This window comes from Tripterygium wilfordii, chromosome 20 (genome assembly GCF_013401445.1).
Source record: "Tripterygium wilfordii isolate XIE 37 chromosome 20, ASM1340144v1, whole genome shotgun sequence".
Taxonomy (NCBI): Eukaryota; Viridiplantae; Streptophyta; class Magnoliopsida; order Celastrales; family Celastraceae; genus Tripterygium; species Tripterygium wilfordii.
In genome coordinates, this window is record NC_052251.1 from 286078 (window position 1) to 306789 (window position 20712).

A 20712-nucleotide genomic window follows, 5' to 3' on the forward strand; every position below is an offset into this window, starting at 1 on the left:
CTCAATAAGTTACTGGGTGGAAACAGAATAATCAACTTAGAAAAAACAACTACACACCAAGATAACAATCTGTAGCCAAACACCACCTCAGCACAATTACAAGCACCCTTTAAAGTTTAAACACAACAACATGAGGGAAGTTTTGTGAACGTTTTGTAATAATAAAATATGAAGGAAAGAAAAAGAAATTATTATTTTAATAAAGTAAATAATATGATAGTAATTAATACGATAGGATAATTTTTATGTAATATGTAAACTGACATCTTGTCGATATTTCAAAGGATATGTTAAAGGTAATATGATAAAGATGTTCTTAAGTTGTCAAAATTGAATGTGCCCGACAAATTTATATTTTTTGACATGAATTTAACCGATCAATCGGTCGGTAATTTAGATTGTTGGTCAATCTTTAAAAAAAATATGTAACTTCTAAAAAATAACGGACTGAGCAATTTGATTATATGAATAATTTTTTATAACCCTATTCCCTCTAGTCTCCAGCAATTGACCAAAGAGAAGCCGAGTCTTCCCACAGAATACAAGAGCGGCAAAAACGGAGTCACAACATTCAAATTCCCTACCAAACAGGCACCTGAATCTAATAAATATAAAAATATACACGAACTGGAAAAGATGATAACTGACATGGACAAAATTCAAAAAACAAATCAAAAGAGTCCAACGGAATTCAAAAAGTCTGCTGATGTGGCAAGTTATCATATGATATCCCACATTCCCACTCCCACTCCCACCTAAATAACCTTTCTCCCAGCCAGGCCCACGAATCACATAATTATTATTTTTATTATTTTTCCAAAAAACAGCGAAAATAGCTCTCACTCTCCTTCCTCTTCTTCTCTACTTCTTCTCTCTTCTCTTTCTCGCTTCCTGCATTCTCGTCTCGCTTGTTCGTTCTAGTTCAGATACTTCTTCGTCTAGGGTTTCTGAACCACAAATTCTAGAGAGAGATAGAGCTGTTTTTTCTCAAGTGGCGACGATGGAGAGCTTGATCGGTTTGGTTAATAGATTACAGAGAGCGTGTACGGTTCTCGGCGATCATGTCGGAGATAACGCAGCTCTGCCTACTCTCTGGGAGGCCCTTCCTTCTATTGTCGTAGTCGGTGGCCAGGTCCCTATCTCCTCTTGCCCAATGTCTGTTGGGCTTGTGCATCTCTTTTTTGTTTTCTGAATGATTAATCATGGATGTCTAGATTTTGAAGTGAATGTAGTCGCGCTCTCTCTTTTTTCTCTGATATATAAAAATTTGCGAACGTCATATCATCTGTGTGTGTCTCTATGTATATGTATATTTCTTCTTGAGGTATAACTTCTGGAGTGTTTGGCTGTGGATGTAGAGTTCTGGAAAATCATCAGTTTTGGAGAGCATCGTTGGGCGTGATTTTCTTCCCAGGGGATCAGGTTAGTGATTTTAATTTATTTTTTTTGCTTCCATGATAGTATTATTGACATTGCATTTTGAAGAAACGCATAAATCAGTTTGTCAATTTGTTAATTGCTTGATATATGCAAATTTCTTGTGATATTCCTATCAGGAATTGTGACAAGGAGGCCCTTAGTGCTGCAGCTGCACAAGACCGAACAGGGGCAACCAGATTATGCAGAGTTCCTTCACTTGCCAAAGAAAACATTCACAGACTTCTGTATGTCATTTATGATATGGATATTGCTCATTACTTGTTCTATATGCATATGATACATAATTCTTTGTTCTTTATTTCTTTTATTATTTAGGTTTTGGATATGTTTTACATACTATTTGATTTGATTCGTTCTTGGCCAAAATTATTTAGTTGTACTTATGAGTGTTGCCTCATAGTTGCCATCATTTTTCTATATAATTTTGGAGCATATGAACTCTCTTAAAACTTGTCTGATAACACGCAATATCAAATGATCTCCTTTTCTTTCATTTCCACCCCACTTGAGCACAAGAAGTTCCCCGACTCCCATTCTTTTTGATAATTTTGAATTTTTTTTTTGTTTGTCATTTAATTTTTGACATTGTGGTGAGTGTTTCTTGGTGCTCCTTATTCAATTTCATTTTCCATTCAAAAAAAAAGAAGAGAAAATTTTCCCAAAGTTTCTAAAATATGCTTCTCATTTAAGTTACACGATTTACTCTGTGTTACTTTGTGGTTCCAATGTACTTTGAAAATAAATTACAAGAAAAACAAGTTGTTTGACTCCTGTCATCTTGTGCAGCTCTGGTTCAGAAGGAAATCCAAGATGAAACTGATAGATTGACTGGAAGGTCAAAACAGATATCTCCTGTTCCTATTCATCTCAGCATCTATTCTCCAAATGGTAATAGTAATTAAAACTTCAAGCTGGTTGCATGCATCGAAAGTATCACATTATGTTCTATTGCATGCATATGATTGGATTTATTGTTGTAAAATTAAAATTTCTAAACACATCAGGTGATTCAGAATATCTTCATTATTTTCAATGACTGCACAAGAGCATCAGTAAAATTTATGGCATAGATACTGATTCTTAGAGTTAGTGTGTGATAGATTATTTTGGTTTCTTCATTTGTGACATTCAAGTTCTATTTCTTGGCAGTTGTTAACTTGACATTGACAGATTTGCCGGGTTTGACAAAGGTTGCTGTAGGTATACTTTAATGTTCTCTTCTTTGCTTGACATATGCTTCTTCTTATTTAAACTCTAAATTAGAACTTCCTGTTATATTCAGAGGGACAGCCAGAGAGCATTGTTCAAGACATTGAAAACATGGTTCGTTCATATGTTGAGAAGGTAATGGAAATATTTATCTCTTTGCATACAAAAAATGGAACTATTTGTCTCAGTTAAGAGCAGGAATACCTGCTATTCATAGTAGTATTTTGGTATGCTATGCCATCGGTAGCTTGAAATCCTTGGAATGAAGGAAATACAAATGATTGTTAGTAGTTTTAAGGTAGTCCTCCAGAATTCGAAACTTCCATTCCTCGTTAGCACTAATAAATAGATCGTTTTTTGACTGTAGCCAAACAGCATCATTCTGGCAATAACCCCTGCTAATCAGGATATAGCTACATCTGATGCTATCAAACTCTCAAGAGAAGTTGATCCAAGAGGTATTACTTTCTTCTAAGTGTTATTTTTTTATGCTTCACCTGATGTTTATGCTTCTACATATTTCTCTGACAGGAGAAAGGACATTTGGTGTTTTAACAAAAATTGACTTGATGGACAAGGGCACAGATGCTTTGGAGGTAAGCTTTCGTATCTTTGTTTTCAATAAATAGTTATTGAAATATCCCCTAGCCCTAGTTGTGACATGATTATGAGTGTGCTTGGTTGTCCCACAAAGTTTTGAACTCAACAAATCATGCCCTTAAAAATAGGCTGTTCTATAAACCTTAGTTGTTACTTGAGAATGTCAACTACGCTGTATGACTTTTCGTTTGATATGATAGTGATGCAAAATGAACTTTAAAATTAAATAATACTAGATTTATCTATTGCTGCATGATATATGATGAAATCCGTCCTTATTGTATATTGGAATATCAGAAAGGCCTTTATCAAGATAAATTTTAGGGGAGATAATTCATTAAATATCCTTGATAATTGTTTTTCTAGCCATTGTTTAACAACTTGTTAGATGATGCCGCTGCTGACGAATAGTGTCCTGTAATGTTTGAGTGGATTGTTACTATATTGTTTGTAAACTACTATTTCTATTAGCATCACATCTTTCTTTGTCCCATGTGCTTAACTGAAGGTTCTTGAAGGGCGGGCTTATCCTCTTCAAAACCCATGGGTTGGGATTGTCAACCGTTCTCAAGCAGATATTTATAAAAATGTGGACATGATTGCTGCCAGACAGAGGGAGCGGGAGTTTGTTTCCACTAGTCCTATTTATGGACATATAGCACACAATATGGGCTCAGAGTATCTAGCGAAACTTCTCTCAAAGGTTATTTCTAGTTGCTTACATGTTTGATACGATGGGGATATGTTCTCTGTCTTTTAATAATTTTACTGGCCACTTATTTGAATTGATATGGGGTCAGCATCTGGAGTCCGTAATCAGAGCACGTATACCAGGTATTTTATCGTTGATAAACAGAAGCATTTATGAACTTGAAGAAGAGTTGAACTACCTTGGAAAAGCTGTAACCATTGATCCTGGGGTGAGTGGATTTTGTACTAGCATATAATCGATACTGGCATGCTCTTTAGGATAAAGTGTTCACTGATGTTGGTCTCTTGTATATCAGGCTCAGTTATACAATATTCTTGAGTTGTGCCGTGCATTTGAGCGGGTCTTCAAGGAGCATCTGGAGGGAGGGTACTTTCAAATACTCCATATCCTCTGTATTTTTTTTAGTTTCTTTTCCTTATTTAAATTTAGGAAATACCTTCATCTGACAGATGGAACAAAATCAACTGCGGTTTCTATTAGGTCTTAATCATATCAGTTGCACATTTGCAACTGTGGCATATAAAGTATGACATTATGCTCTTTTCTTTCTTCTTTTTCTTTTTCTCACTTACATGTTTTGCCAAATCCCAGGCGACCTGGTGGTGATCGTATCTATGGAGTTTTCGATAACCAGCTTCCTGCTGCTATGAGAAAGCTTCCATTGGACCGTTACTTATCAGTGCAAAATGTAAAGAACGTGGTTTCAGCAGCAGATGGATTCCAACCTCATCTAATTGCACCTGAACAAGGTTATCGACGCCTCATTGATGGTGCACTTAATTATTTCAGAGGCCCAGCTGAAGCTTCTGTAGATGCTGTAAGTGTTCTTCCCCATATCTCATATAGGTTTTGCTCAAAGAATGCAATTTTGGAGAAATTAGTTTCCATATCACTGTTGTAATTTTAACTAAAGGTGCCTTCTCGAAAAAATTTGGATATCAAATCAATTTATTCTTCATACTAATTGAATTAACTTATTTAGAAAAGATATGGATAAACATATGAAGGATGGGAACATTACAATATCATGTTCAATCTCGGAATGTGAGTGATAAAATAGAATGACTGAACGAGTGTATTGATGCATGCCATCTAACAAGCTTGTGAAAGTACAATTTGTCTTCTATATGAATTGCTTCCTACGTTTGTACAACTTTGGTCATTTAATGGAACATTGAATTTTTTTCATTGCTTGGGAATTCTCGTTGCAGGTTCACTTTATTTTGAAGGAGCTTGTGAGAAAGTCAATTGTACAAACTCAGGTCAGGATTCAAAAAAATCATTTGTTTTTTAATTCAGTGTTATACTATCAGGGTAGGAGAAAAGTTGATATTCTGAGATTGGACAGGAGTTAAGGCGCTTTCCTACTCTTCAAGCTGAAATAGCGGCAGCTGCCACTGAAGCATTGGAGAGGTTCCGTGAAGATAGTAAGAAAACAACCTTGCGATTGGTGGAAATGGAATCATCGTACTTGACTGTTGATTACTTCCGGAATCTGCCTCAGGAAATGGAGAAGGGTGGAAATCCTACTGTACCCAATGCAGAACGGTATATAGAGGGACACTTCCGCAGGATAGGAACCAATGTATTCTCTTATGTCAGTATGGTATCTGAGACACTCAAGCATTCCATTCCAAAGGCCGTGGTGTATTGTCAAGTGAGGCAGGCCAAACAGTCATTGCTAGATTACTTTTATGTACAAGTGGGCAAAAGGGAGGTAACTAAACTATCCTGTTTCCCTGCAATCTGCCTGTGTGTATCTTTGTGTCCCCCATTCATGCAAAAATTGGATTGAATGGTCTCCTACAAATTTAAGATTTTAGCAAATCAATGGCACTGAATTTTATATTTGCCATTACTTGTCTGTTACTGTCGTAGCATCTCTCAACCGAATTAGTGGCCATGTTTGTGCCCTGAGTGCAACGATCATTATAGTTTGCTTCCTTGTTTGGTGATTTAGTTCACTATGGTCATTCCTTCTGCAGGGAAAGCAACTTGCACAGTTACTGGATGAAGATCCTGTATTGATGGGAAAGAGGCAGCAGCATGCCAAGAGGCTAGAGTTGTACAAGGCAGCAAGGGATGAAATTGATTCAGTCACATGGACTTAACGATAAGCGTCACTAATTGTGTAGAGAACGATGCAACGATGCTTTAGTTAGACCAGGATAAGTGCCAACAAAGATCAACTAAGTTGATCAATCTGCCTGTGCCAATTTCAAATTTTGCTTTGAATCCAATTCATAAGATACATTTGATCCTTGGAAAGAAATTCGGTGCATAAATTGTTTGAAAAACATCTGTTTGATATATACTCTTATGATTGGAAATTCTTCCAATCCAGTAGGGTTGCCAGGAGAAGTGGCAAGAGGCAACCCACCAATATTAAGCTTTTCATTTTCATTAACAAGAAGAATTTCTTACTTCAGAACCTGGTGAAATCCAAGGCTGGAAATATCGCTTTTAGCCTAACTAAACCACAAGTATTGAGTACACATTTACTGTGACAGCCTATTATCCTGAATGAAAAGGGGAAATGATAACTTATCAACCTCGCAAAACAGAAAAAGAAAGTCACATTACAATATTCTAAGATACTGTTCTTTTATTCAAAACTGGGGGCTGCCAACCAGCAATTGCAACTGCCCTTAGGGGAGAACACACGTATTACCCTCCCAGTGAGTCCTCCTGGTCTTGCCATGGGCATCAAATCTCCAGAATTGATAATTACATATCAGACACCGACCAAAGATACGCCTCCCTTTCTGTAGCTTGTTTCTCATTCGTTCTTTTGAACATTTGCTTCTCAAAGCCTACAATAGACAGAATAGCATAACTTAATCCTCACATATGTTTAGTTTTGAAAATTACATAATCAAGTGAGAAAATCTTCCTCCACTTAATTAAACTCACCATTGCTTCGGTCGACACCATCCCAATGCCTACCCGGTTTTATACCATATCGATTTGGAGCAGCATCTAACCCTCTTTTCATCCAGCTATGACTAGGGACGTCCTGAGGGACTATGAACCCTGATTCCTTCATCTTCTCGTTGTCACCCAAGTCGGGCAGGACCAGTTCTGAATGCTTCTTCTGCAATACGTAATGAGAGATTTCATAATACATGTCAATAACCTGCAGTCTCAACCACTCAATAAGTATATGATTTGGTTACCTTCACCAAATGTGCCATAGGATCACCCCATCTCACTCTATCTTTCATCATTTTGTCCAATTCCGGATCATCTCTGCAGACAACACAAGCAGCTATAAGATTTTCCAAACACACAAACTAGGTAAAAAAAGTACCATACGGCATCACATAATAACACAACTCAGAAAAACCTTATCTAAAAAACAAGAGGCTTTCACTGCATAACCCTAGTTCCCTACCCAAATTTTAAAGAAATGGCATCTCTAGATCTATTTTCTCTTTCCACTTCCCTTCGTTCTATTAAGTCAGCAGATAACAGATCCTGTATCCATTTCAGAAATTTTCTTTCTTTTGCAAAAAAAAAATTCAGTATGTGCTCTAAAACACAAAAAATATTAAGCAAGACAGCTGTAACATAACATCACAATTATGTAGTTTGTATAAAATATGTCAATGTCAAGGATGAAATGAACAGTTATTGACATCGCAAACCAGTTTGTTCCCACTATAAAATGAAGAAATTGGAAGAATTATGGTTCACGATGGATCAACAAACTTCTGTAGGTCACCAATGGTCAATCCACTGAGACTTCAGGTTTGATCACATTAATACTCACAAACCCCTAAGAAAATTTTCATCAAGCTCAAGAGATTAAACATTTAGGCATGTAGCAAGGAATAGGATTAGCTAAGTTGAGTTTTCAAACAGATGCTCAAGTCCTGGCAATAATAGAAAGTCAAAGGATTGGGGAAAAGGAAGAAAATAATCAGTAACATGAGGATTTAGATAAAAGAAAACTTAAAACTCAGTTGATTTTTGGACTCTTTAGTTTCACCTGGTTCGTGCAAATGGTTTGTCCTTCTCCACTTCAAATTCCTGAAGCCTAGCTTCGGCTTCCCGCTTCTGAGCCAATCCCTTGCCCCATTCCAACTTCTTTTCCTAATAAAGAAACAGTGAATGAGGATTTGATTCTCAAGGCTGACAAATAAACAAGATGACCAACAAACAAAATTAAGTAGGAAAAACCAAACTCTAACTCAGAAGAGCATCAAGGACGAAAACACAAGAAGATGGCAGGGTTCTAAAAAATTTTCTGTTGTCTTTTTTTTTGCAATACACTGCTGAAGAAATATTGGGCACTAAAACTCCAGAGCTATCGACCAAGATGCAATTAACTTATCTATTTCAAGAAGGCTCAAGATATTTGGGAAAATTTAATGTGAAGACCCTAACATTAGAAAGCTTGACTGTGCTATAATCAATATGGAGTGCGAATTTTCCTTGGAAGATGATATGATGAAAATTTTAGTAGTTATAATATGTGGTGGCCTCATTGCCCATATAGTTAAATCATTAACGGTAGTTCCATGTATTCATGAGAATTTTAGTTTTTATTCTTGAAAATTTATATGTAAGCTTGCAGAAAATTATTTTGTTCTCCCTAGTCGTCTAATTATTCCAATAAATAGATTATCTCCATATCCTTCAAAACCTCAACATGACAGCGTGCAAAACCTACCAAAATCTACATTTTACAATATGACCTGAATTGTAACGACAACAGTTACTGAACCAGGGCTTGCTCTCAAAGTAATTGATAAATCAAAAGAAAGCATCAAGTCATTGCAACAATAAAAAACCAAAAATTTCCAGTTGCCAACAGTTAATTACCAAAGAAGTTCAAGGCAGTACCTTGGGCTTTTCTTCTATTTTCTGCTTCGATTTTAAGAACTCCTCCTTCGATATTCGCTCACCTGAAGCATCCAAGAATGAGACAGAATAAAGCACAAATTTGATTTCACTTAAATATCAGTCATAATAAATAATATTTAGTATTGACTGACCCTTTTTATCACGATACACAGGTTCAGCACCTCGTCCGCTTATAGAAGGGTCCATCTGCTCAAACCTACATAAATGTACAGAGACATAAAAACATATGTTACCACAAATCCCGAAATCCACTTTTCACTGTGTTCCACGAAAAGATACTTAAGTTGCCTGGATATGAATCAAACCAAAAGGATAAAGAAGCTAGCATGAAGGCAAAAATATCAACATAACCAGTAGTAATCCACAGTAATCGAGAAATGGATCAAAGGCCATCAAAATCAGAGTGAAATAATAGTCAGGGATTTAGAACTCAAATCTATCATATCATATTTTATCTAAATCACTATTTTGTGGCGTCCGATGAAAGCAATGAAATAAACTTTAAACAGATAGCATGAACTTACTTTATTTAACAGAAAACATGACATGCCAAATGAGAAAAGTATACACAAAGGAAATCTTTTTAGCTAGTTACGATAAGAATCAGTATATTACCTCAACACATCTTCCTTCTTAGCTTTGAAGATCTGTTCTCTCACATCCCGCCCAGTAATCAAACCAGTTTTCGACTCTGCTCTTGAGGAAGCAGGACCTAAATTTACCTTGTCATTTTTTCTTGGTGGAGAAAGGTCTTCAACCAATGATACACGCGAAGTATTCTTTTCTAATGAACGCCTATGTGAATGTTGAGGAGAAAGATTCCTGCCTTTCCTTGGGGGTGAAAGATCTGGCTTTAAGTTACCATCTGCATCACCCTCATATGGGCCTCGCTGACGGCGAGTAATGTCAGGCAAGTTTTCAGGTTTCTTCCTCTCGTGGCTTTCTGATGTTCTAGAATGAGATCGCCTAGGCGGGGAAATATCCGAATTTTTCCCAGCATGACTCGCTGATTTGGTATGAGGATCTGGTGATGGAGTACAGTATCGTTTGCGCCTCTGCCGCGGTGGTGACAAATCTGTATCTGGTCTTGCAGGCATCAATTCAGGTTCAGTCGTATCATTTCTAACTCTCCGTCTACGACGAGGAGACAAGTCATTGTTCAAACCAGTAGAACGCAAAGATTTCACCTCTGGCTGAGGTGATGGAGAATAATTAGCTTTGCGCTGCTGCCGTGGAGGTGACAAATCAAGATCTTCTCTTGAATGCTTTGATTTATATTCTGGAGAAAGTGTGTCATTCATAAGCCTCCTTTTATGGGGTAGAGACAAGTCAGGACTCAAGACAGTGGTTTGTGCAGGATCCGCATCATGTTCGTGTAAACCAGATTTGTTGTCTGTTTGCTGCTGCCGCAGAGGAGCCAAATCCATATTTTCTCTACCATCACCAGAAGACATTCGCTGACGTTCTGGTGATGGTGTGTCATTTCGAGCCCTCTGTCTACGAGGCGGTGAGATATCAATATTTCGATCCCCAATGTCGTTTTGTTTAGGAGATAGTGAAACCCAACCACTTCCATCATCAGCTATTGCATTGTAAGCACGTCTAGCCATAAGTTGCTCCAGCCTCATCACTCGTTGTGCTTCTACGTCTTCATCAACTTGGGGCTTATCTTCATCTGCATAGAGAAACAACACGTATTAGATTGACCCAAGAAATCCTCACTCTATAACAGACCAAGCACATAGAAGAAAATAATCTTATCGACTCTTTACCAGCAGATTCATCTCCATTATCTTCTTCAAGGTTTACAGCTTTTTGCCAAACAGGATCTTCGTCAACGACTAAAACACCGGTAGCCACTGGTTTGCTTTTCTTCTTCTTCTTCTTCCTTCTCTTCTCTTCTTCATTTTTACTTTCATACCGCTTAAGATATTCTTTCAGGGGTTTGGATCCAGAAGTTAAAGCCGCCATTGTTTTTATTATCAGTTGGCTTCCCTGATCAAAACCAATCCATAATTCATGAAGAAAATGAATTGAATGTGTTAGACAAGAAGAAGAAGGCAATGTTCAATTCTACTCAGTTCATTTATAATAAACCAACAATCAAGTTCATCACCATAGGAAATTATATTTTATCGAATTTCCAACGATTCACATACAATCTCTGTCCCTTCTGAGAATTTTTCATAACAAACAAAATTATAAGGAACCAAAAGAAATCAAAGAATAATTTTTTTTCAGCTAAGGATGAAATCTATCAAGCTAACACGCAAAAAAATTACAAAAGTTTGCGGCACCAGCATTGAAACAGAAGAAAATCGAGGGCAGCTATAACCCTAGGGGAGAAACGAATAGCAGAGAATCGAAAAGAAAACTTCCCAACTCGTTTAACAAAACAATTGAGGAGAAGAAGAAGATACCTGAGAGGAGTCTATCGCTCGCACGAACCAACAAAATTTCGGATGAAAATTTTGGAATTAGGAATGGCCTTTTCCCCTCTGCTGGAGCTGGTTTTGAGTTTCGACTAGCCTTTCTGAATAGAACTGGATTACGGATGGGTTGATTGGGCCTTTCTTAAATGGGCTAAACTTTGCTTGGGTTGATTGGGCCTTTTTTAAATGGGCAAAGCTTAATTAATTTGTAACTGTTTCCCCTTATCTTCTAGTACCCAAGCCCATCATCAAGCATGCAGGCTGACTTGCTGAGGAAGTCGTCGCCTTTGTCACTGCAACCATGGAGTTCTTGGACGAGGCCAGCAGGCCCCGGTTCCTCTTCCAATCTCGTCCATCTCCTCAATCCCTCAGTGATTCACAAAGCCACCACCAACTCACCAACCTCTATACAAGCCGTTCATTTTCGTCGTTGTTTCTTTAAATACTATTCTTCTAGCCCTCTCTCTGTTTTTCTTCCAATCCGAGCCCGTCAAATCTCCCTCCTCATAGGCCCCTTTGCGCCTTCTAAGTTCACAGGAGGAGATATCCGCGTCGGTCAAGGTCCAATTTTGGAACCAAAGAACCACCTCTTCAAAGACGCCCAAAACCTGCCAGATCTGAGGAGCTAATAGTGAATTCGACTCCTATCATCAAACATTCAAATGGGTCGTTGAGTAATGACCAGAAGAATGAGGTTTTAGGTAACGAAACCAACCCTAGAAACTAATTTTAGAGCCCAGAAAAAGATGCAGGATCCTAATAAGCATGGCAGATTCCTTTGATTGAGATGAGATTTCCTGCTTGTCTTTGGGTTTCAATTATGTGACGAATGTGAGAATGTTTTTGAGTTATGAGACAGAGAACTTGGAATTGTAATGAAGTTTTTGAATGACAAAGCATGTTTATCCATTAAGTTTTATTTATAACTGTAGAGATGTACTTGATCATGATACCTGAAAACAAAGAGATTGCACTTGAGGTGGCAGAAGGAATGCATAAAATAATGTTTATATATGATGAATCAGTGAAGCAGCTACACTTTGTGCTTAGTCAATTAGGAGATACAAAAAAAAGTCCAGAAAGGAAAATGAAAAGGAAACTCAGTATCATATCAGTATTCTCATCCATAAATTGAATATCAGCTTGAACTGCCAAATCCGAGGAAACGATCCACAAGTTTTGCCACTGAACTAGCAAGGTTATCTGCTCCTTCTTGCGAGGATGCCTCTGCATATACACGTATAACATCCTCTGTTCCTGATGGCCGTATGAAAGATCGACCTTGGGGGTATTTTGCTGAATCATAGATGGAAAATCCGCATAATTAGTTTAAATGTGACAAATTTTCCCAATATTATCCAAGCTTATAGAGGGTTTTTCAGACATTACCTATACTACATTATTCTTAGTGAGCCTAAAACACGTACAATTATGCAGTGTGATACTTGGATGAATTTTTTAATGATGCTAAAATTTAATTGCTTCTGCAAGGAAACTGCGAACTTACCAGTTTCAGCATCAATAGCCTCTTGGATGCCTGGGGGCTTCGCAACAACAGTTTCTGCATTTGTCGTAACAACAGCTGTTCTGTCTACAACTTTCACCTGATAAACAAGGGAAAATAGTTGACACATCAACTTGCAAGATGAAGAGGAGAAGGATCAAAGTATCCCAGGAGTAAAAGGAATGCACATGTAAGCTAACAAATCTGCGAGTCTATTGGGTAAGCGGTCTCCATCTGCATTAAAATGTCATGAGAGCCACAACAAAAAGTGGATTTGCCACAGCTGATAGGCAACCTTGTGTCAATGGCAAAAGCAGCTCAAAAATATGTCCAAATGAGACTGACTTAAGGATGAGGAGAGAGCCATGCAAAAAGATAAAAATATCTTCAATCTGATCACAAACAATAATGCACATATGTTCATATAGAATGCTTCAAATTGGTAGAACATTAGAACCATGCAAATAATCTTCTTTCCTAACGCAAATATAAGTTTTATTCATTTCAGGCCACCAAGAAGATGAAACCAAAGAGAGACATAAGGTTGAATTGTAAAATGTTGAAAACAATAAAACAGATTCTATACTTAAAGCTGATGTTATATTATAAAATTTTGACATGACACTTTTTTTTTTGATACCGGGAAACCCCCGACTCAACGGCCCCTTCGGAACCCCAGGGCCGGTTCTAAACCCGGGTCTAACTACCACAGCCTGCACCACGATGACAGACGCTTAAACCCGGGTAAGAGCCCGTGCAGGTAAACCTCCAGAATTGTTGCACCCGGTGTAGCTCGAAGATCCGACCTCATGCACTCATGTGCACAAAGACCAATGGTATAACCAACCAGGCTAACGCCCACTAAGAATTCATATATGCTAAAAAGATGGAACACAACATAAGTATAAAGAATATTGACAAATTGATAACCTAGATGCTTCTTTACTACAGCATGAGAAGCCTTATTTGAACAAATAGTATCAAGGAAACTGACCTTAAGCATTCTACTGGGTAGATCTTGATAAAGATCACTCCACTTCTGTATTGACCATCCCATGTAGCGCAAAATGGCCTCCACCATAAGCAATCCACTCAAAGCATCTCCAACTGCTTGGTTGATCAACTTACTTACTGCCAAAAGTCTCAGCACAGCATTGTGCTGTTCTGAAATTGACCAAAAAAACGTTATGTAGTCTATATGGCTTAGAAAAATAATATAAACACTATGAGGATTGTAAAAAAAAAAACAGAGCAAAGATACCTATAGATGCTGAAGAAGGCTCATGTTTTATGGTTTCTAACGAAGCCACAAAAGATTCTGAGAATAAGATGGTGCCATGGCCATTTGCTTCAAAATAGATCCCAATATCATACTGTGCAGCTTTATCATGTAAGTACTTTACTCCCGTTGGAGTAAACACAACTTCTAGGCCCAACTGCTTTAGGTACTCTGTGGATGCACCATTGGCATAAGCAGTCTGTACAACACCAACACGAGCATGGTGAATAGCTTTTACTTTTTCATCTGCTGCCTCTTGGAGAATACTTAGCTGCTCCTTGATGAATATAGCAAATAAAGATAATATCTTATCCCCATCAACAAGATTAATATAGCTGCTAACATTTGAAGGTACAGAAAAATACACAAGACGATCTGCATCTCCATCCAGACTGGCACACCTGAAAACTAGAACCATGAATGCAGTTAGTCCTCTTTCCCCTGTCAAAATCAATCTTAGCATAACTTAGCATAAACTACTCTGTCCTGTCCCGTCCTATCCTTCAGAGAAAAATGAACTTATGATGCTTCTCTTGTTTTTTCTCAAACAAAAAAGTATAACCAAGTCAAGCAGCAAATTAGAGTAACTTTATAGAAACAGAAAGGTTTTGCTCTACGATCGACAACCAATATGAATTTACAATCAAAAAATGCAGAGAGCCTGACCTTAACCCCACATCCATAGACCCAAATTCTTGCGGAATAACCTTCTCTTTCTGCACATAATCAGCACCAACTCCTTCATTCAGTATGCCACTTCCTTTTCCACAATTACGAACATCAATAACCAAATCATCCAACATTTTCTTTAGAGCTTCAAGCTTTTCTCCGCCCACACCATTAGCCCCATCCACAACCAATATGTCATCCACCGTCTTACTGATACCACTTCCATATGGGATCAAATCAATCAAGCACCTATAGATCAATAAAGACACTAACTGATGATAGTTGGTGGATAAAAGTTGAACTAAAACAACTATTGAAATTCAACTCTAACCTAAAAGAGCTTGACAGCTGATCAAAGTAATCAAGTTCAGTAGCTTTCATGCCCTTATTCCTAGCACGAACCATCCAGTGCAATTGTGGCGATGTTACAATTCCCATGTCATAGAAAACTGCTCCAATAATTGAACTAATGCCCTTTCAATCAAGAATAAAATAAAAATGAAACCCCTTTAAAAGAAAAAAGAGAGACAAAGGGACAGAGAGAAGTGAAATTCCAAAACTTGATGGCAATTAAAAATGCTATACTTGTTTGGCAGCCTCAAGCAGAGATCCACCACTAGGCCTAGTGTCTCTTCCCAATAATATCTCTGCCGACTGCTGTCCATCAAAAGGGATGTTTTCCTTCTTTACAAAATCTGTCAATAACTGCGTAAGACAAGTTAAGGCATCACCATTTGAAGTTAATGTACACTCAGATGTAAGCCATCTGAGAATAAAACACAATAGATATGTGTAGTTTCAGCAACCTAAGCAGATCCTACAAATCAATCATTGCCAAATAAGTTTTTCCATGAAACTTAAATTTATTAATGAATGCTTCACTAGGCTCTAATTTGCAATCCATCACAATCCATCTAATCTAATCTAAATATATCTCCCAGTAAAGAAAGAAAAGAATGTTGGTTTCAGTCTCAAAGCTCCTAAACATTCATAATAGTTCTAAATGGTAAACGCATGTAAAACCACACTTGAAACCCCTTTTATTCCCTATTTACAAAAACTCATCCTTACTGGTAGTAGGACTGATCAACCAAACTAAACACCCTATTCAAAACAATTGAGAACATGTCAAAGATGCTATACTATACTTGGTAGTGGCTCCATACCCTAAGGAAAAGGTATTAAGATTGTTTGAACAACTTACTCTTAGGGGAAGTGAACAGGAGAACAGGGTAACCACTCCCATCCTCCTCATTCTCGACTGAAATGATAGGTCTATGAAATAGCCTATCCCAAGCACCCCTGGGTGCCCTAAAACTAACACTCGAGAGTCTAGAACAAACAGTGCCTTCCCCAGGCAGGTTCCCTTCCTGAGCTAAGCCATCCATGAGCCATTTGTCTAGAAAAGCATAAATATATATATTTGCACTGCACAGAGTACACAGGACATTTACTATGCCCTAAAATGTCACCTCTACCGTTAAATGTTACAAGCATACACAATTAGAACATACCTGAAGAAATTGTTCAGGTGTGGGGGCATTGGCGAGGGCGTCAGCGAAGGGCTCCCAGTCCTGAGACAGCATACCACCATTTGGGTCAGCAATCTTGACGCCGTTATCAGAGACCTTGTTGTGTGAGGCAGTGATCATCAGCCCAATCACCGATCGGGTCTTCAGCGATCTCAATGCCGCCAGTATACCAACCCTGAACACCGTTGATTGGAGGATCGATGCGTCTTCTCTGAACCCAGCCGTACCATACGACAGCCGCACTCCTGCAACGTAAAAGTTCAAAAAAAAGAAGAAAATGAGATCAAGATTTGTAATTTGAGATACAACAAGAGTTCCCGATTGAGGCTGAATGAGAACCTTTTGGAGGAGGAAAGCGAGAGCATGAGTGGAGGAGGAGTGAAGTCTGTTCTTCGTTCATGGCGTTGAAGCTCCGCACAAAAACAAAGAGGAAGACTAGTGACTAGTCAGTTCTCGGTATCTGTGAATTTGATTTGGTCAATTAGGTGACGAAACGGAGCGTTTTGTTCATCTCGTAGTTTCCGTCAAATAAAGAACCGTTATTTGGCAAAAATTCAACTCCAATCAAAAACCCTAGCCCCTCTTTGGTTCACAGCCTCATCGCCACCCAAATGGGTCTTCTTTCCTGGTTCAAGGGCAAGCCACAGGCGCAACCCGAATCCAAGCCTAAATCCGCCTCGAAACTCGAAACCTCGGTGGCTGAGGTTCCTGGAATGAACGGTGCCGTAGAGGTTCCCAGACCAGCTGTTGGTGTCACTGTATTTGAGTTCGGGTCGGTCGCTGCAACCGGAGACAAAGTGACTCTCGCTGGCTTCTGTCCCGTTTCTGAGGACCTCGAGCCCTGCCGCTGGGAGCTTCTTCCTGCTATTGGCGACGATGCGCCGCAGTTCCGCGTAGTGTTCTGAGTGAAGGAAAACAATCTGGTATGTAACATGAAATAAAGTGGATGAAAAGAGAGAAAATTGAGCTCCTTTTTTGTACTTATCTGTATTTCGATATTGAAGGATCAGAAGGGCTTGAAATTGCTTGAAACATAATGCAAATTTTGTTGTCTTCTATGCTTTTATGTTAAGGTTGTTTGGATTAGCAATTGTGTTGATTGAGTAATGGATTTTACTGGGAATTCTGAAAGGTGTTAAACTTTTCTGAGTTTTGGAGGGTGATATGTTTCGGTAGGAAGAACTAATGATAGGAATCAGGGCTTAAGGTCGCTAAGGTCGGGTGTTGGTCGAATCAGCCAGGAGTATTTTTCTGGTTCTGGGGGCCTGCCACTGCCACTGCCACTTCTGGAGAGGGGTTAGGAGTCCAATTTCTTCCGTATGGGCTTCGCCCAATCTTATATGTCGTCTTGGTGTGAACTGTTCAATTGGTTCTGATGTTCTTTAGAATCAAAGAACAACCGCATGGTGTTGTCCACAGAGCATCTTCTGCACTTTAAACCAAATCCCATGACCAATATTAGGAACCAAGAGACATGACTAAATATCTACTCCCTTCCGTAGATTTTGCCTGAATATATATCCTTCCATAGATTCTGTAGATTTTGCAATGACATGGTGTGGCATACGGGGAAATAATGAGTGGCTGGCATAGTATTTTATCTCGGAAATCCAGCTGATACTTGTTTGTGCTCTTTATTTGATGCTCAGTTGCATGAGCTCCTCATTTTAACTGAACAGTTCTGTATGGCTCACATGGTTGTGGCTCTTTTTCTGCAGTAACTAGATGACTTCAATGGATGCAACTGAAGGGATGATCTTGTCCATGTTGGTGGGTGAAAAAAAAAATTGCAAATCCAACCACGTTGGTTCGTGTCTGTATTTTTAGTGTTTTGAATCCCATTAGCTGCAGTTGATTGTCTAAAGTACTTGAACAAGACAATGGAAATGTCTCAAAATCAAATGGAACAAGTATCCATAATCTTGATAATGTATTAGAGTTTGTTATATTTTTGCACTATTGATTTTGCTCTACCTTGTTATGGATATTGTTTTGCTACAGATGGGATTGGGCTCGTGGTTTTAGCACCTATTGTCTTCATTTGAGTGAATTATACTATTTCTTTCTTTAGATTTTGTATTGGAGGCAGTTATATATGTTTCAGTGTTGTTTTCTTCAATGCCATTTGAAATTCAATTTGCAAAGTATACATTGATTCTGATTGACCAAATTCAGTTTACATACTATCACATTCCAGTCATGAAGCAATGAAAAATAATACACACTTGTTTCCACAAATCAAGTTGAGGCTTTCAGTGAGAGTCAAATATTAAACGGAAGCATTACATGTCCATAATTGTCCATAATCTAAGTGGCAATTACATGTTCATAATTTTGATATCCATAATTGTTCATAATCTAAGTGGTATGAGGAGAAATGTGGGGACATTTTGAAATATTAAAACATGTTGTAATCATCATCCTCGCCCATTCTAATGTAACACATAATAGCCATCACAAGTACAAAGAAGGATGAAAGTTCCATTGCAAGCGCACCCCAACCGATAACACCAGCATGCTTCAGGATAGTTGGGATAGCAATGCTTCCAATCGCTGACGCTCCCGTCAAGAACTTGGTTGCATTGACCCAACTGTTGTATGTGTATCAATCACCATGCAGTAGAAAAAAGAGAGAGTTGAGTGCGAGAGAGTGGCAGCAGCCAATCTTACGTACACTTAGTTTGAAGGATGTAAACTAACCTATTATCAGATTCGGATATAAGAGAATAACTATCGGACCCAGCAAAGAATAGCAAAGGCATTGGAAGAAGCACATACATTATTACTGCAATAAGAAAACCATGGAAAACCAATATGAGAACCTTACTTCCAGTGTGGTTCAGTCATTCATGCATAAGCACTGCTATAAAGACAGAAAACAATAAGACATCATTTTCTTTGTAATTCCCCAATTCACTAAATAGGTCTCATACATTGCGTAACCAATAAGAAAAACAACAGTTTCCGTTCAATCAAAAGTTTATCTGTAGTGGTTCTTATTACTTCTTCTTCCCAAATTAAATTAGCTTACAGGAACAGTGAAGACTTTGAAGGCCTCTCTACTGCATGAAAAAGTTTCTGATGAATCATCAAACCGATTTAAGAGAACAAGAAACAATGCTCCTGAGCTTGCTAGCTAAAAGGAATAATGAACAATGAAAAGAAAAGCCACTAGCACGCTCACTAGAAAAATACTGATAAGCATTGGCCACCAAATAGCAGAACCCTTACCGGTCAAGAAACCTTTATAAAAAGGGTTTAAACTTATGAATTAGGGCAGAAACCCTTACCAGTTAGCATTGGCCACCAATTATTGTACAAAGCACAAGCCTGCCATGATGCACACAATAAATCAGACTATGGTTATTTAAGCATAAAAATGCCATTAAAAATGCCTATAAGTTGTCCAAGGATTAACAGCCAACCGTGAGTCCTTACCAAAATTTGCAAGACAATCCCTCCAGAAACTAGAATTGCCAAAAAAGCAAGTTTTCCAGTATGCAAGCAGGCACGGCAGTAACCAGGTAAGTCTGCCATATTCAAAGCTGCCTCGCCTCCTAGAATTGAAAGAAAGAGTTTTATTAAGTATATTAAAAAAAAGTAGGCATTCTTTTGGTTTAGGTGTGGTGTGACTGTTAGATAAACTATTCAGACAGACAAAAAATGTTGATAACAGAAGTTTGCAATGGTGTAGTGCTAATGAAGAGGATATTAATTCATTGAACATCCAGATTACAGTTTTACAGCAGCTATAATGGCCCCTTTCATGCCAATTTAAGGTTTGAAGGAATTGGGAGAATTTAAGCAGAAATCACACTGCATAAGGACCTACACTAGCACATTCTGGTAGTTCCAATCAAAATTATGGAATTCTGTTCAATGACAAGAAACTAAATGAACCATAATAACATTGTAGAAGACCCTAGATACAGAAATAACACAATCATAGGCCAGAAAGGTTTTTGACTTTCATTGGACGTTCACCCCATAATCCAATGAGAAACTCATTTTGAATCTAACATCCCAGATTTCTTTGCGGCTTTTCAGATTCAAAACAGAAAACAAAAATATAAGAATGAAAAAAAAAATCCCAAATCTCACGCTACATGAGTTGTTGAATTCCTACGATCCATAAATTTCCCCCAAAAAACACAGTAAGCAAGATCTGGAAACAAACCCAGAAACTGACACTCAAAACAAAAGAAATCAAACTTCGAAGAAATTGGAAGGAGTACTCACCAGAACAGGAAGCCTGGTTCCAGGCTATGAGGAACTGTGTCTAATTCTAGGGTTCTATACGGTAACCATACAATCCAGTGAATTGTTCAACAGAACACTGTTGCAGATGTTGTACCGATAATACACCCAAATGAGAATCAATACGAATAAAGTAAAAAAATATGATCTTTACAATGATAGAGCTTTTGTTGAAGAAGGTAAGAAAGAAAAATAATTAATTAATAAAA

At 38.1% G+C, this 20712-nt stretch overlaps 5 protein-coding genes across 8 annotated transcripts; 2 read left to right on the plus strand and 3 right to left on the minus strand.

The window, feature by feature from the left end:
* Positions 1–833: 833 nt before the first annotated feature.
* LOC119987153 (dynamin-related protein 1E-like) lies at positions 834–6546 on the plus strand. The gene is made up of 15 exons (XM_038831948.1): positions 834–1132; positions 1359–1422; positions 1557–1664; positions 2227–2328; positions 2590–2640; positions 2723–2784; positions 3017–3107; positions 3181–3245; positions 3758–3952; positions 4050–4169; positions 4257–4327; positions 4553–4778; positions 5173–5223; positions 5310–5678; positions 5947–6546. The coding sequence occupies exons 1-15, from the start codon at positions 1001–1003 to the stop codon at positions 6070–6072; spliced, it is 1833 nt and encodes a 610-aa protein (XP_038687876.1). The 5' UTR covers positions 834–1000; the 3' UTR covers positions 6073–6546.
* Positions 6395–12098, minus strand: LOC119987151 (BUD13 homolog). The gene is made up of 9 exons (XM_038831945.1): positions 11251–12098; positions 10603–10825; positions 9446–10505; positions 8962–9026; positions 8810–8871; positions 7953–8056; positions 7138–7210; positions 6875–7055; positions 6395–6774 (listed from the first exon to the last, which is right to left on the minus strand). The coding sequence occupies exons 2-9, from the start codon at positions 10799–10801 to the stop codon at positions 6689–6691; spliced, it is 1830 nt and encodes a 609-aa protein (XP_038687873.1). The 5' UTR covers positions 10802–10825; positions 11251–12098; the 3' UTR covers positions 6395–6688.
* Positions 12099–12254: 156 nt separating this feature from the next.
* On the minus strand, positions 12255–16727 carry LOC119987152 (phosphoacetylglucosamine mutase). The gene is made up of 9 exons (XM_038831946.1): positions 16586–16727; positions 16229–16491; positions 15300–15419; positions 15046–15188; positions 14712–14963; positions 14028–14446; positions 13761–13930; positions 12770–12866; positions 12255–12558 (listed from the first exon to the last, which is right to left on the minus strand). The coding sequence occupies exons 1-9, from the start codon at positions 16644–16646 to the stop codon at positions 12401–12403; spliced, it is 1683 nt and encodes a 560-aa protein (XP_038687874.1). The 5' UTR covers positions 16647–16727; the 3' UTR covers positions 12255–12400.
* Positions 16728–16825: 98 nt separating this feature from the next.
* LOC119987155 lies at positions 16826–18275 on the plus strand. Its single transcript, XM_038831953.1, has 2 exons — positions 16826–17169; positions 17965–18275. Exon 1 carries the CDS (start codon positions 16858–16860, stop codon positions 17149–17151), a length of 294 nt encoding a protein of 97 aa, XP_038687881.1. The 5' UTR covers positions 16826–16857; the 3' UTR covers positions 17152–17169; positions 17965–18275.
* Positions 18276–18474: 199 nt separating this feature from the next.
* Positions 18475–20633, minus strand: LOC119987154 (vacuolar protein sorting-associated protein 55 homolog). 4 transcript variants are annotated; one of them, XM_038831949.1, is made up of 5 exons: positions 20486–20633; positions 19685–19800; positions 19537–19603; positions 18947–19031; positions 18475–18837 (listed from the first exon to the last, which is right to left on the minus strand). In XM_038831949.1, the coding sequence occupies exons 2-5, from the start codon at positions 19781–19783 to the stop codon at positions 18645–18647; spliced, it is 444 nt and encodes a 147-aa protein (XP_038687877.1). In that variant the 5' UTR covers positions 19784–19800; positions 20486–20633; the 3' UTR covers positions 18475–18644. The 4 variants fall into 4 exon arrangements, with proteins under 4 accessions (XP_038687877.1, XP_038687878.1, XP_038687879.1 ...); XM_038831950.1 differs by having other exon boundaries at positions 19685–19803; XM_038831951.1 differs by having other exon boundaries at positions 19537–19576; positions 20486–20628.
* Positions 20634–20712: the final 79 nt, after the last annotated feature.